We start from the raw sequence: 13784 nt of genomic DNA, 5'->3' as shown, positions 1-13784 counted from the left end.
GGAGGAGTGCTGGCTACGAAAGCACGGAACATTCTGAGGACTGATGTTGGGGTGGCCCCAGACATCAGGTAGTATTGGGGGCGAGTGCAGGTGCAGCCAGACCGGCGACCAATCAGCGGAGTCGTAGCGATCAACGGGTAGTTTGGTGGTTGGAGTTCGAACAGGTGGCTGGTTGCATACGTTTCTGCTCACCCTGGCAAGCCTTGCTGGTGCTGGTGTTGTTGTCGTTGTTGGACATTTCTTCCATAGTCTTTTTATATAATTGTGAAGACGTAATTTTGGAGGGAAGAGCAGGCTCAATCTCTTGAAGGAGATTATCGTCACAACTCTCCCCCGAAGCCTGCGGTTCTGGAAGAAGTACGTCGTTATGTGGTGGAGTAATGGATGGAGTCGCTTCTACTTCATAAACTCTGGAGAGGGCATGGGCTACGATGTTGTCAGACTCTTGGTATAGCGTGTCTCCAGGTTGAATTTCTGCAGTTAGCAAGCCCATAGTAGAAGACGTTGAGATGAGAAGTGGGCGTGCTGCAGGAGGTGTAGGGTGGTGTGGTCCGTATTGATGGTGGACCGAGCACTTTTCAGGTGTGGAGTGAAGTGCTGAAGCTTCAGGATGAGGAAGAGTAGCTCCTTGCCAATTGTTCCATTGTTCCTTGTAGCAGTAGTCGCTGACAGGTGTATTCTTCTCGCCTCGTTGCTGCATCACGACACCACCATCGTCGGTACCATTGGCGTCGACATGGAGGATGTAGGGCTTATCTGACGAGGTGAGAGTGGAATTAGAAGAGGGCATAGGAGCACGAGTATTATCCTGAAAGCATTTGGGAAGATCATTAAGGATTTTGGAATTAGAAAGCGCCGACTCCTTGTCAGTGCTTTCGGGAGAAGAAGCTGGGATGGTCTCACTGTGGATGTAGGGTTCTGTGAAGGTAGAACAATTAATCAAGACAGTGGGAGGAGTACCATTATATTGCTTCAGGAGGTTGACGTGGCACAGCTGGGTCTTCCGCCGCCTATCTGGAGTCTCTATCACATAATTATTATTATTCCTGCACTCTTTGACGCAGTAGGGTCCTGAAAATCTGTTTTGTAAAGGTGAACCTGGGATAGGGAAATAAGCAAGGACGAAGTCTCCCGGCTTGAATTTTCTTACTTTGCTGGTCTGGTCGTAATGAGTCTTCATTCTCACCTGGGCTTTCAATAGATTATCATGGGCAAAGCGGTGGACTCTCTCTAGAATGTGCTGAAGGTTTTGAAGAAACTGGGGCACATTCTGATGCTCACTGAAGGTGGCATCTCTGAGAGAGTCTTTGAAAGCCTTAAGGGGAGTACGGCACTTACGGCCGTAGAGCATCTCATAAGGAGATACTCCTAGGGACTCATTGGGGAGACTTCTGAAAATACACATTATTAGGTCAATCTGCTTATCCCAATCCTTTGAGGTTTCACTACAAAACTTTTTCAAGAGTGCTTTGATGGTCTGATGACTACGTTCAAGAGAACCCTGTGAAGCAGGATGATAGGGGCTGGACAATACCTGTTTGATGTTGAACTCCTCCAGTGTCCTTTTGAAGAGATCACTGGTGAAGTTGGTGCCACAGTCACTTTGAATCTCCCTGGGAAATCCGTATTGAGTGAAGATCTTCAATAGATGTTTGATAACCGTAGCAGCCGTGATGTTCTTCACTGGAACTGCTATGGGAAATCTGGTGGTAGGACACAGGATGGTTAGGATGTAGGCGTTACCTGAACTGGTCCGAGGTAAAGGACCAACACAGTCTATTATGAGTCTGTGGAAAGGTTCCGCAGGCACCTGTATGGGAATCAGTGGTGCTCTGGGAATGGAGACGTTCGGTTTGCCTGCCATCTGACATGTATGACACTGTTTTACGTACTGTTTGACGTTATTTACCATACCTGGCCAGTAGTAGTCTTGACGAATCCCATGGTAAGTCTTGTTGAAGCCGTAGTGGGAGAATGATCCGTGGGCCAGGTGTAGAATAGTGGGCCGCAGGCTGGTGGGAATCACAAGTTGTTCGGTGTTGGCCCAATCGTCCTCCTCCTTCAGTTTACTGGGTCTATATCTGCGGTAGAGCAAGTCGTTCTCTAGGAAGAACCCAGGAATACTGTCGGGTTGAGTCTCAGCCTGGAAAAACAATGGTGTTAAAGTAAGATCTTCCCTCTGCAACTTACGGAACTCCAACTTGGTCAGATGCGGGGGTAGTTTCTGAGGGTCTTGAGGGACAGCGGTGGCAGTAGAGTCAGCTGGCTGTGGACGTGCGGCTTGTGCACGGGTGGTCACGAGAACCGGAGGAGAAACTTCATCACTCTCTTGAACCTCTGCTGGAACATACTCGAGAATAGGATTACTTGGCACAGAGTTACACACCTGGGGTTTGTCCATGACGATCAGGTTGGTCGGTTGCAGGTCTTCTGCCAAGTCGTTGCCTAGGAGAAGTTGCACTCCAGGCATGGGAAAAGGCTTTTCCCTGACGGCGACTTGGACTTCCCCGTTCACGTAGGGACAATTCAGGTGGACTCTGGCGAGAGGGTATGGAGTGGTAGCAGTGAGGTCAGTGATGAAGACTGTTTCCCCGGTGTAGACTATGTTGGGCACAGCCGACTTCAAGATGATCGATTGTAGAGCCGCTGTGTCCCTCAAGATCTTCAATTTGAAACGTCCCTCCGGATTTGAACCGTTGGCAGAGACAGTTCCAGTATACAGGTGGTTACTGAAAAGAGAAAGATCATTAACATCAACACCAACATTCATCACAGGCTTACCGGACTTAGGAGGAGTTGGTTTGGGTCGTTGTTGGTCAGTGGTTCCCTTGTATTGAGACTTACCACACTTGTCTATGGTATGTCCATAGAGTCTACAATATTTGCAGTACAGTTGTGAACCAGCTTGATCGGGGCTCACCTTCTCGTAACTGTACCACGACTTCTTACTGGAGGATGGTTCAGGTGTCAGCCGGTGGATGAGGCTGTAAGTGTCAGCCGACTTAGCACACTTCAGGTAGTCGGTTTCTTCTTTATCTGCTAAGTAGAGGCGGACAGGAGGCGGCACACGTCTCAAGAATTCTTCAACAAGCATCAGGTTGACGAGTTCTGTAAAAGTAGAGACATGTGCTGCTTCCAGCCATTTCATGAAATACCTCCGTTTCGTGTTAGCAAACTCAAGGAAGGTAGTGGTACTTGCCTTCAGGTGGTCACGAAATTTCCTTCTATAACTTTCAGTAGAGAGGAGGTAGGCGTCCAACACTGCTTGTTTCAGAGTGTAGTAGTCATTCTCAGACGCCAAAGTACTGAGTGTGACTGCAGCTCTACCTGTAAGATGGACTCTGAGAAGTGTGGCCCATTGGTCGACAGGCCAACTGAGTTGATTAGCAAGGGTTTCAAAGGTGGTAAAGAACACATCAACTTCTGCTTCTACAAAGGATGGCATTAACTTACTTGCATGTGATATATTAAAACTGACGGGAAGATTGGCAGTAGCTTGTTGGCGTTGAGTGAAGTGTGAAGTTTCCAAGGCGATTTCACGTTGACGACACTCTAGAGCCAGAGTCGCTTGTTGTTTGTCATGTTCGCGTTGCATCTCCAACTCTCGTCGTTTGGTTTCAAGCTGTACTCGTTCCCGCTCCTGGAGTGTTTCAAGCTGTACTCGTTCCCGCTCCTGGAGTAGGGCAACCTCACGTTCCTGGAGGGCGAGTCCGCGTTCTTGTTCTTCTCTTCGTATGGCAGCTGCTCGTTCTTGTTGTTCGAGGGCTTCCCTTTGCTGCTCACGTTCAATCTTGGCCAGCTCTAGTTTGAGTTTCAGCGTTGCCAAATCAGTTTTATCTGCAATATAGTAAGTTTCATGAGTTTCAGAGTCTATCTTACCTTGCTCTAAATAGTAATCCAGCAACAGGTTGTGTAGGTCATTTTTGTTGGCTTGGTAGGGAACTTCTAGTTGATACTCATGTGCAAGAGTTTGTAGTTCAGTCCTCTTGGCACGACTCAAAGTCCCTATTTCACCTGCTGGATTTGCACGGAAAGTTTGGAGACGAAACATGGTGAAATTAGCAAATAAAGGTACACGAATGTTCAATAATGAAATGTCAGAAACAGGACAACGTGGCAACTGGTACCTATCCTGTGTGATCTTTAACAATTAACGTTAAGTGAAAGATATTAAATGATTAAATTAAATCAAGGGCGCAGGAAATCTTGTACCCGGTACTCATGTAAGAGAATAAGGGCAAGAAAATCCTACTAACAAATGAAACAAAGTTTCGAAAACAAATGAAACAGTTAAATGCTTCAAAAGTAAAATTGGTAGTCCAAGGATGTAGGCATACCTTGCCAAGTCTCTATAGGACATAAAGCAAGTTTTTCCCACTGAATTTAATATGATACTTACAGAATTAGCGAACTTTTGTGCTCTGAAAAAATAAGCTAATTCCCTACCGTTGTATGTATCATCATCTCTGACTGACGTGTAGGGGTGCGAGGTGTCAACTGGTGACGAGAACTGCTGCTGAGGTCCCAATTCAGCAACTAAAGTTCGAGCTAGAGGAACTATGGCCCTCTTTGTCCTCCTACAGTCAGATTGCAGAAGATTGGGTACTCTTGACCCGGGGCAGACCACAGTACCAGGGTACCAATATGATGATCTGTCAGAATGAGAAATATTCAAGGGACATAGATGGTAAATACGAGTAATAACAAGGAGGGAGAGATGACCAATTAAGAGTATGACTGAGGCCTACAGTCACCACGTAATCCAAAGTTGTCTCACCTTCACTATATGTTACTCTCGTAATGCACAATACACCGCACCTTATAAAAAATGAAATTGAATGAAAAATAGTAAAGCTACGTTAACAGAGTTAAATACGCTTACCATAAATTACCACTTGGCACCAGTACCTGAGTGAAGCTCCTAGGACAGGCCCCCATATAACTTGTGATGGTAACGCGTTGGTGTTCGGCTGTTTAAGGCTAGGGGTATGGCCTCGTCACATAGTTATAAAAAAAAATAGAAAAACTGGAACTTCGTCTGTGGTAAGGTAAGGAGAAGACACACAAAACACAAGTAAACTTTAACAATGAAATTTTAATTACGTTAAATAAATCAAAACATGAAAATAATGCACAAACAAATTCTTATAATAAAATCAATCAATCAAATAATAAGAATACTTAAATGACACAATGAAAAGTTACGTTAAGGCAAAATAACAAGAAGTGCAACACAAAGGTAAGTGGGAGGTGCTGGAATATTGGCTTAAAGCCACCACCTCTCTCAGTACACGCTAGAGTCTAGCTGGGAGGAGTGCTGGCTACGAAAGCACGGAACATTCTGAGGACTGATGTTGGGGTGGCCCCAGACATCAGGTAGTATTGGGGGCGAGTGCAGGTGCAGCCAGACCGGCGACCAATCAGCGGAGTCGTAGCGATCAACGGGTAGTTTGGTGGTTGGAGTTCGAACAGGTGGCTGGTTGCATACGTTTCTGCTCACCCTGGCAAGCCTTGCTGGTGCTGGTGTTGTTGTCGTTGTTGGACATTTCTTCCATAGTCTTTTTATATAATTGTGAAGACGTAATTTTGGAGGGAAGAGCAGGCTCAATCTCTTGAAGGAGATTATCGTCACAATTTATTGTATTAACTCTTGGGGTGTTCCCCTTTTTATGAGACAATGCCCTGGTTTATAGACACAAATATTTACTTTTTCATCCAGTAATGCTACAATGTGTTCCTTGATCATGAGAAAAATCAATAAATTAACTTTGACCATGGAAACGTGAAGAAATATCACAATGACGTCACGATTCGTGAGCATTCATGGAGCAATCGCCTCAGGCCAAGCATAAGGCGGAGTTGCCGCTAAGATATTTCAGCATGTTTATTTTAATGCGTCTAATTAGTTTTGTTTGTGTGGGTTGCAGTGTTCAGTAGTTTGTCATTTGAGAAATTTATATAATAAAATGTATGGACCATAGAAATGCTCAAATACATTTGTTTTACTGATATGCACTACATATTAGAACAATAAAATGTACTATTTCACTGTTATTACATTACTAGTATATACACATTATATATAACTATTTTCATGCACCATTGTGAACCACTGAGCATTTCTGTGTTCGTGAAATGAGCAGTGAGAGCATCGGTTTGTTTCTGGTGGGTGTAATAATTCATAACCAGTTATCAGTTCACCATATCCCCTGCATGTTTTGAATGAAGTTGCAACTGCAAGCATTGAATATATTATGTTTGTATTTTCAGCACTTTTACTGTTTATGTATAAAATACAATGATGCATAGCTCTGTTATTTATATTGCAGAATGTGTAGGATATAGGTACGCACAGATCAGTTTGTCACTAATATGCACATAATTTTATATTCTTTGAACAGTAAAACATCTTTTGCTGTTATAACATTGTATACACACTTTATGTATAACAGTATCTACATTTTTATGCACCATTACTAACACTGAACAGTTGTGGCAAGTGTGGTAATCCTGCAATCCAAGCACAGCACAGTGCCACATGCTGGTCAGTTGACAAAAGCACTTGACAAAGCAAAGTGCCTCCCGATATACTACGCACATTACTAACTCTAGCCATAACAATGGTATTATCATATGAATCCTACCTTATGTAGTCTTTATTACAGTCAGGATTTTCTATGACACTATAATTGTTAAATAATCGCAGTTACTTGTTGATTTCATCATTAAGTAATACTTTGAGCAGTACTGTGAGCTGCTGCTGCATATGCTACTCATGGTCACTATTTCAATTCTGTGGCCCTCACACCCAGGAGGGATACCCACCACTTTTTTTCTAAGATAGCATCTGCTTACTGGTTGCCGAGGAAGCAGATGTGGGCCCCGTGTCCCACGAGTTTTAAATCTTGCACAGCCCCTTAAAATATCCTTGACCGTTCCATGCAGCTTACGGATAATTAGTGAGAACATCCCTGACAGTGTTTTGTAGTTAAAGGATTAATCTGCAAGTTTTTCAATTAGTGACTTTTTATTTTAAACACAAGCACCTAGGTTTAAATTTTCTGGCAGTCTTCCATGCTTTGGTACTTTTTTGGACCCAGTGTAATGCATCAAATTACTGCAGTATATCAATTCTATTTATTTAAATTTAATTGGTCATTTTATTTGCTTAGGGTGTCGATTGAAGATTCACCGGGACCATCTTGAACGCAAGGAGGAACTGGTAGCTCCTTGTAAAGTTAGTTATGACTTGAACACTGCCAAGGAATTGCTACTGTTAGCTCCCACGGTCGAGTCCCAACAGGTAAGACATTCTGCATTTTCAAAATTTTTACAAAGTGCATTTACTATATAAATATCTTTGTTCTTGCCTGCTGTATTCTCCTTCTGTATTACATGTTATGTTTTAAGAGTTTCTCTTATGCTACAAGTACAATGTTTTGAAAGTCAGTATTTTAACTTTCATATGTATGGTTTCTGTACCTTGTCTTCTTTTGTCCTTTGTCATATTATTGTAATTTAAGAACGTATGTCAGAATTTTAATGGGCATACATATTTTAGACAGCAAAATGTTAAATGATTTTTAAAGATAAGTAATGTGCTGTGAATCAAGCTATTTTAATGATGTTAATGGAAATATATTTTTTTGAGCATTGCTCAACAAAATTAAGCTATTTTTAGAGTTGTTGTTAATGTTTGGTTGAAAATAGCATCCATATCAGACAATGATGTTAAACATGCATAGATGCTGATAAGCTTTTGGCATACCAGGCATATTATATTTGGGAAAGGTCGCTTGTTGATGAGTCGTCACAATTTTTGTGAGAAACGGTTGCATAAAATATGCTGAAATTTTACCTATACAGTACTATGCCTGTCTACTGATATTCTCACATTCAGGGGTCTGCTGGTCCACCACCCCCCAGAGTGAACAGGGGTTGCATGGTTCTGCCAATTTACACACACATGAATGTTAAAAATAATGTTACATTTGTATAGCTTCTGCACGTTGAATGGTATTTTGTTTTTTGTTAACAAAAGGCTTGTATAGTAATCAAACTTCAGGTATCCATCAGTCCCACACCATTGAATTCAATACACAAGGAAATTACAATGTGATATATCAATGAACAAATCAGGTGGGGCAATTGTATAACTAGTACCAGGTCGTGGTCCAGAGGTCAGGTGCATGGCTTGGGAGTATCCAGGTCATGGTCCAGAGGTCAGGTGCATGGCTTGGGAGTATCCAGGTCGTGGTCCAGAGGTCAGGTGCATGGCTTGGGAGTATCCAGGTCGGGGGGTTTCAAATTCCTGCATCGCTCCAATTGATTTTCTCATCGAAGTGAATTCTGTATGAGTGTTCAGTAGTGTGTTTTACATTAATTGTTCAGTGTTTTATGTATGGCTGATCCTCTTTTTTACACATGTAAATATTTGGAAAGGATTGTTGTAATATGACAAAAATAAGTCATATTGCAATCATAATGATTTGGAAATATATTTTTGCCTGTGAATCGGCTAGATTGCTAGTCAAAATGCTTCAGCATTTTGTATTTATAAAGCTGGTTATTACATTCAACACTTCAAGGTTTATAGGAGTTCAGCCAGATTTTAAATATATCGGTCTTTGTATTTGTATTATGGTTTGTAGTTGTTCAAAATAATTGTTTCTTAAGGAATTTGGAAAACTGATGTACTGTTTCCATTACAGAACTGGGTCTTGCGGTTGTCCAAGAAAATTCAAAAGTCAGGGTACAAAGCCAACAATGCTGGTGGCCCTGACGGTGCCAAAGTCTCCCCAAGGTGAGTGTCAGAGATTACGATACATAATCATTGATAAGATTCTTCTTTGCCTAGTAGGCTAATTCTGTCATCAGGTAGGCATATAGTTTTTGTCCTGCATCGGCTTGACAAAATTTACAAATTGGTTAGTTATAGTAATAAATAAAAGTAATTTTATTTGAAGTATCAGATTTGGTTGCTCCCTAAGGCAAGATCGGGTGTGTGTAGGGCATGGTCATGAGCAGTGAGTCAACGCACTCGTACAGGCACCAAAGGGAACCTTCAGATGTGTTTGTAGGGTCAAAGTAATGCCAAAGAAGCATAGGATCATTCTCAAACCATCTGAAGTGACCTTAGAGAAAGTCATTATCATATAACTTCAGTCCCACTAAACACAATTGAGCATCATAAGAAACCATTAATGGGGGCGGCTTTAGTAATCACTAGATGAACTGCATGGCATCCACCAAACCTATCACCTGTTTGCAGCACCCTATCCAAAAACAAATTTCCACAGATAGAATGTTCCTTTAAATTCTTCCTGTTAAATGGAAGGAACTAGACGAGGCAGTTTTATTGGTCAATTCGTTTGTTTTAAATGTAAACAATAATTAAAATGAGAAGTCAGTGTGTTCAACATTTTAATGGTCCTAAGGTGGCACTTAGGAATAGACACTTGGCTTTGCAAGCACATCTAGGGAAGTATATGTTACATGAGCAAGTTAAGCAGATGGGACCAGTTAGGCTAAGTGAATTGTTCTATCCTTTGAAACTGTTTTCAAATGTACAGTAGATTCATACATAACAAAATAATGGTGAAACTGCAGAATGGCTATTTGCCATTTTCTTTCAAGAGATTTAGCTTTCTGAATCCATTCTGACAATTCATTGATGATTGGGTGCTTTAGCAGGGAGGGATTGGCCAAATCCTCTTTTTGTAATGTTGGATGTTAATTGGTTATTCTTCAGCCTTCTCTAAACATAGTCTTCTCAGTGATTCATGTCAAGAGATGTTTTTTTCCCTTTTTCAAAAGTTTCACACTTTTGGAAGATCACTTCAACTGGATTGTGTCCTAGGCACCACCACTACTGTACTGTACATCCCGACACGTGTTCTTGAAAAGTTCCTTATGATGCTGGTGCCAGTTTGCAATCCTGTCTGATTGTTCATGATCTTCCTCTACAAACATAGCAGAGCTTGCCTTAGTAATTGAGCAAGATGTTCAGAAAAAACTTTTCTATAAACTGCACAGTCAAAGCCTTATTTTGTTTGGCTTAGTCATTGCTTGCAATTAAAAAATTGAGCTAGTACTAGCAGCTTGAATTTGCAGATACCACATTGACATCATTTTCTGTGCTATTCTGTAATTGTAATTTTTATTTTAAATTAGTACATTATTATTGTATTTGTGCTTGTGATCATTTTGTGTATTTAGCATTTTATAAGCAGTTTTTCAATAATTCATAGGGATTTTTTTTAATAAATTTTGTTAACATATGGTTCATAGGACAACACTTCCCTTAACTTCATGTGTGCCTTCACTCCATTGTACATCCTGTCTTGTACTATATTATCTATGTTTTCTACACTTTATCACAATCACTGAAGTACACAATCTTGTTCTGTTGACTTCTGTTGACTCCACTTCTCAATAACATTTTCATTCTTTACTCTTATCTATTTTCCCAACACCACATATTCTTTTGAGATTATCAATTTCTATTGCTATAATTTTCATTTTTAAACCACACCATTCTCACAACCATACACAAGAGTGAGCACTTCTTGTCATTTGTGCAAATCCTTGGCTGCATCTATTCATACCTTGTTAGTCTCCTTTTGTGTAACTTTTGAACAAAAAAAAATTGAAAATGGCTACAGATTTGTCAAAACATTTCCCATCTCTTTGCCTTTTACTTTTTTTCCATCTCCTTCCTCCTTTCCTTCCATCAGATAATGACTGCTCAAAGGCTTACTCAGCATCTATTAAATATTGTCATGCATATAATTACATTTTTCTCAAGAAAGAAAAACCTAATTAAAAGATAATTTCTTATATATTTTTGCTATTTAAAATGAGTATTATGCTAAGTGATCTGCTTTTCATATACAGTATATATTTTCTCCCTGTAAAATGACACTATTTCTACCAGTACAAGGTGGATGAATTAATAATATTTTTACCAACTAGCAGTTTTAATGAAATTCTTAAAACTGCTAATAACTTTCATCAGTTTGTTTGGCCTCTTAATCAGCATGCTGTCTTTATATTAATTTTGTTGATTTGGTTGTGGTTTTTGCAGAATGTAAAAGCCTTTAGGACTAAGCAGCTTCAGACAAGAAGTAAATGAGGGAGTATTTACAAATGAGTTTGCAGCAAAGGTTTGCTTTTTTTAGTGTTACGCACTGCACAGCAAGCACTCCACGTGATACTGCTTCACTTCTATTCAAGCAAAGCTTTAACATTACTTTTAAAGAAAGAAGACTTTGTTGGTCTATCCCTAACCTTGCTATGATTCTTACAGCTAAAATTTTGCAATTGTTATATAGTAAAACAAATATTTCAACAAAAACTTAAAATCTAATTCCTGAGATAATCCTATTGGTTGAAATGTGGGAATTAATGATAAACAAAATTGAACCCAATGGATTTTTCTTCCTCACACCTTGACAAATTGCTACAGGTATATTTCGTAATGATATTGATAGAATTTACCAGTGATTGGTTTGATCATTTTAAGTCTGCATCCCAGCCCATGGTCAGGCTTTCCTCGCCAGTAAGGCTGTAGCTATTCACAGCCCATACACCCACATAGCCATCACAATTGAGCTGACCAAGTCCTCTCCGTAGGAACTTGGTTAGTTCCATCTTGAAAAGTTCTTCCTTTGTTCTGGCAATGTTTTTTTTTATTTTCTAATGTTGTTGAAGAGTTGTTTGTGTGCGCTATTTATGACACAACTTTTTTTCATTTTCTCTGCACTAGCAATAATTTTGCAAAAGTTATTTTTGTGCTGCAGATTGACTATAATCCTGACTATTCTCCATGCATAATAACATGATGTATGTTTGCAATGTTCAGTATGAATACTTGGAGCCCTTCCCTGTTGTTTACATGCTTTACTGTTTTTGAGAACATTTTTATTGGGGAAGGTTAGTAACTCATGTTTCTTCGGCTTCCAAACTATGAACCAGATTTTGAACTATTCAGAAGCTCTCATATTGTCTGCTTTGAAGGTTTCAGTAGGAATTAATACAAGAGTAGCAATAAATATATATACTCCTTAAACAGGGCCCAATTTGCAAGAAAATAATAAGTAGGAAATACATAAGCAGGGAAGAATTTCCTCTGTGAGGATCTAGGAATAATGACAAGGGAGAGGGATGCTCATGTGTTGTAGTTTCACGTGGAATATGATATAGAACGTAATTCAGTGTTAGTATGTAATGGATACAATACAGTTTGAGGCCAGTATTGCATTGTTATTGCTTATTTATTTTTCCTATTCCAATGAAAATTACACCATTGCTTGTATGTACAAACATTGTTGGCCTTCATGTCCACTTTCTCCAAAGTTTACACCTGACACTCCAGTGATGGAAGCTTTGTGTAAATGATTGTTGTTTGTGTCGTGGTCATTCCTTTTCATTCGTGGGCATTTATCTTCATTAATGGGTTCCCGGTTTGGTGCCTTCTTTTGATAATTACTTCATTAATGGGTTTGAGGAAGAAAAATTTGCATGATATTAAAGACTTGGGAATTTAACTAGCCTGATAAAATAAAGGGACACTTTATTTCTATCTTCTGATTTAACTAGCCCTTTGTTACCGATATTAGTGAGCTCTCCCGATATGTATCTAAGTACTGTAGATGATTTAGGACACACACGGTGGCAATTGCTCATGACTTTCCAAAGATATAGATGCACAGTATAGACAGTAGACTTGTGCTTCTGTGCACAGGGATTGAAGTTACTTTTACTGAGGTGGAATTTTTAACACATTTTAGATCGGTTATTTTTGTGTTTTTTTCTCATTGTTCTTAAGTGCACAAATAATGTATTTTATTAAATGCTTTAACCCAAAAACATACTTGATTACAGAATTTTAAATTGTTAAAACAAAGTGAAATACAGTGGAACCTCGAATAACGAATTTAATCCGTTCTGGCGCCGTGATCGTCATGTGAAACGGAAGTCATACAAAACGAATGTCCCCATTGACATTAATGGAAATCAAATTAATCCGTTTTACCACCGAAAAACATGAGTATGATATTCGACGTTTTAAATAATGGAGCAGCCTGCCTTACATAAACTGAACAAACCTTTGACATTTTTCTTTCTTCAAATTTGTTCAATTTTTTTTTTTCATTTGTCTTACAGCAAAAGGTTCGTTTGGTGTTCGGCAGGTAGGCTGCTCCATGTTATATCTTGAGGTATTCTTGAGATGATTTCGGGGCTTTTTAGTGTCCCCGCAGCCCGGTCCTCGACCAGGCCTCCACCCCCAGGAAGCAGCCCGTGACAGCTGGCTAACACCCAGGTACCTATTTACTGCTAGGTAACAGGAGCATTCAGGGTGAAAGAAACTTTGCCCATTTGTTTCTGCCTCATGCGGGAATCGAACCCGCGCCACAGAATTACGATTCCTGCTCGCTATCCACCAGGCTACGAGGCCCATGTTTCTTAAATAAAAAAAAAAAAAAAATTGAAAAACAGAACAAATGTCAAAAAGGTTCATTTGGTGGTCAGCAAGTAGGTTGCTCCATGTTTCTTTAATAAAAATAAAAAAAGGTTGAAACAATTTGAAAAACGGACAAATGCCATAAAGGTTCGTTCAGTGTTTGTCGGGTAGGCTGCTCCATTATAGCAATCTTTCTTTGTTTCAAATGTGTTCTATTTGTTTTGTATTTTTCATATATTGTACGTCTCAGTAATGGAGCAGCCTACCCGACAAACACTGACCGAACCTTAATGGCATTTGTCTGTTTTTCAAATTGTTT

At 40.0% G+C, this 13784-nt stretch overlaps 1 protein-coding gene across 5 annotated transcripts in view; it reads left to right on the top strand.

The window, feature by feature from the left end:
* LOC123762919 (rho-associated protein kinase 2) overlaps positions 1-13784 on the top strand; it is a 60979-nt gene that overhangs the window by 40946 nt on the left and 6249 nt on the right. For 2 of the 5 annotated variants that reach the window (XM_069302128.1, XM_069302127.1), the window contains exons 25-27: positions 7173-7303; positions 8712-8803; positions 11087-11126. In XM_069302128.1, coding sequence (XP_069158229.1) covers positions 7173-7303; positions 8712-8803; positions 11087-11093 — 230 coding nt within the window. In that variant the 3' untranslated portion in view covers positions 11094-11126. Of the gene's footprint in view, positions 1-7172; positions 7304-8711; positions 8804-11086; positions 11166-13784 lie in introns of all 5 variants that reach the window. The other 3 variants (XM_069302126.1, XM_069302125.1, XR_011222280.1) reach the window with 2 other exon arrangements.

The sequence above is a fragment of the Procambarus clarkii genome, chromosome 47, assembly GCF_040958095.1.
Source record: "Procambarus clarkii isolate CNS0578487 chromosome 47, FALCON_Pclarkii_2.0, whole genome shotgun sequence".
Classification (NCBI taxonomy): Eukaryota; Metazoa; Arthropoda; class Malacostraca; order Decapoda; family Cambaridae; genus Procambarus; species Procambarus clarkii.
The sequence above is the reverse complement of the archived record's forward strand: the minus strand, read 5'-3'. Positions and strand labels throughout refer to the sequence as shown.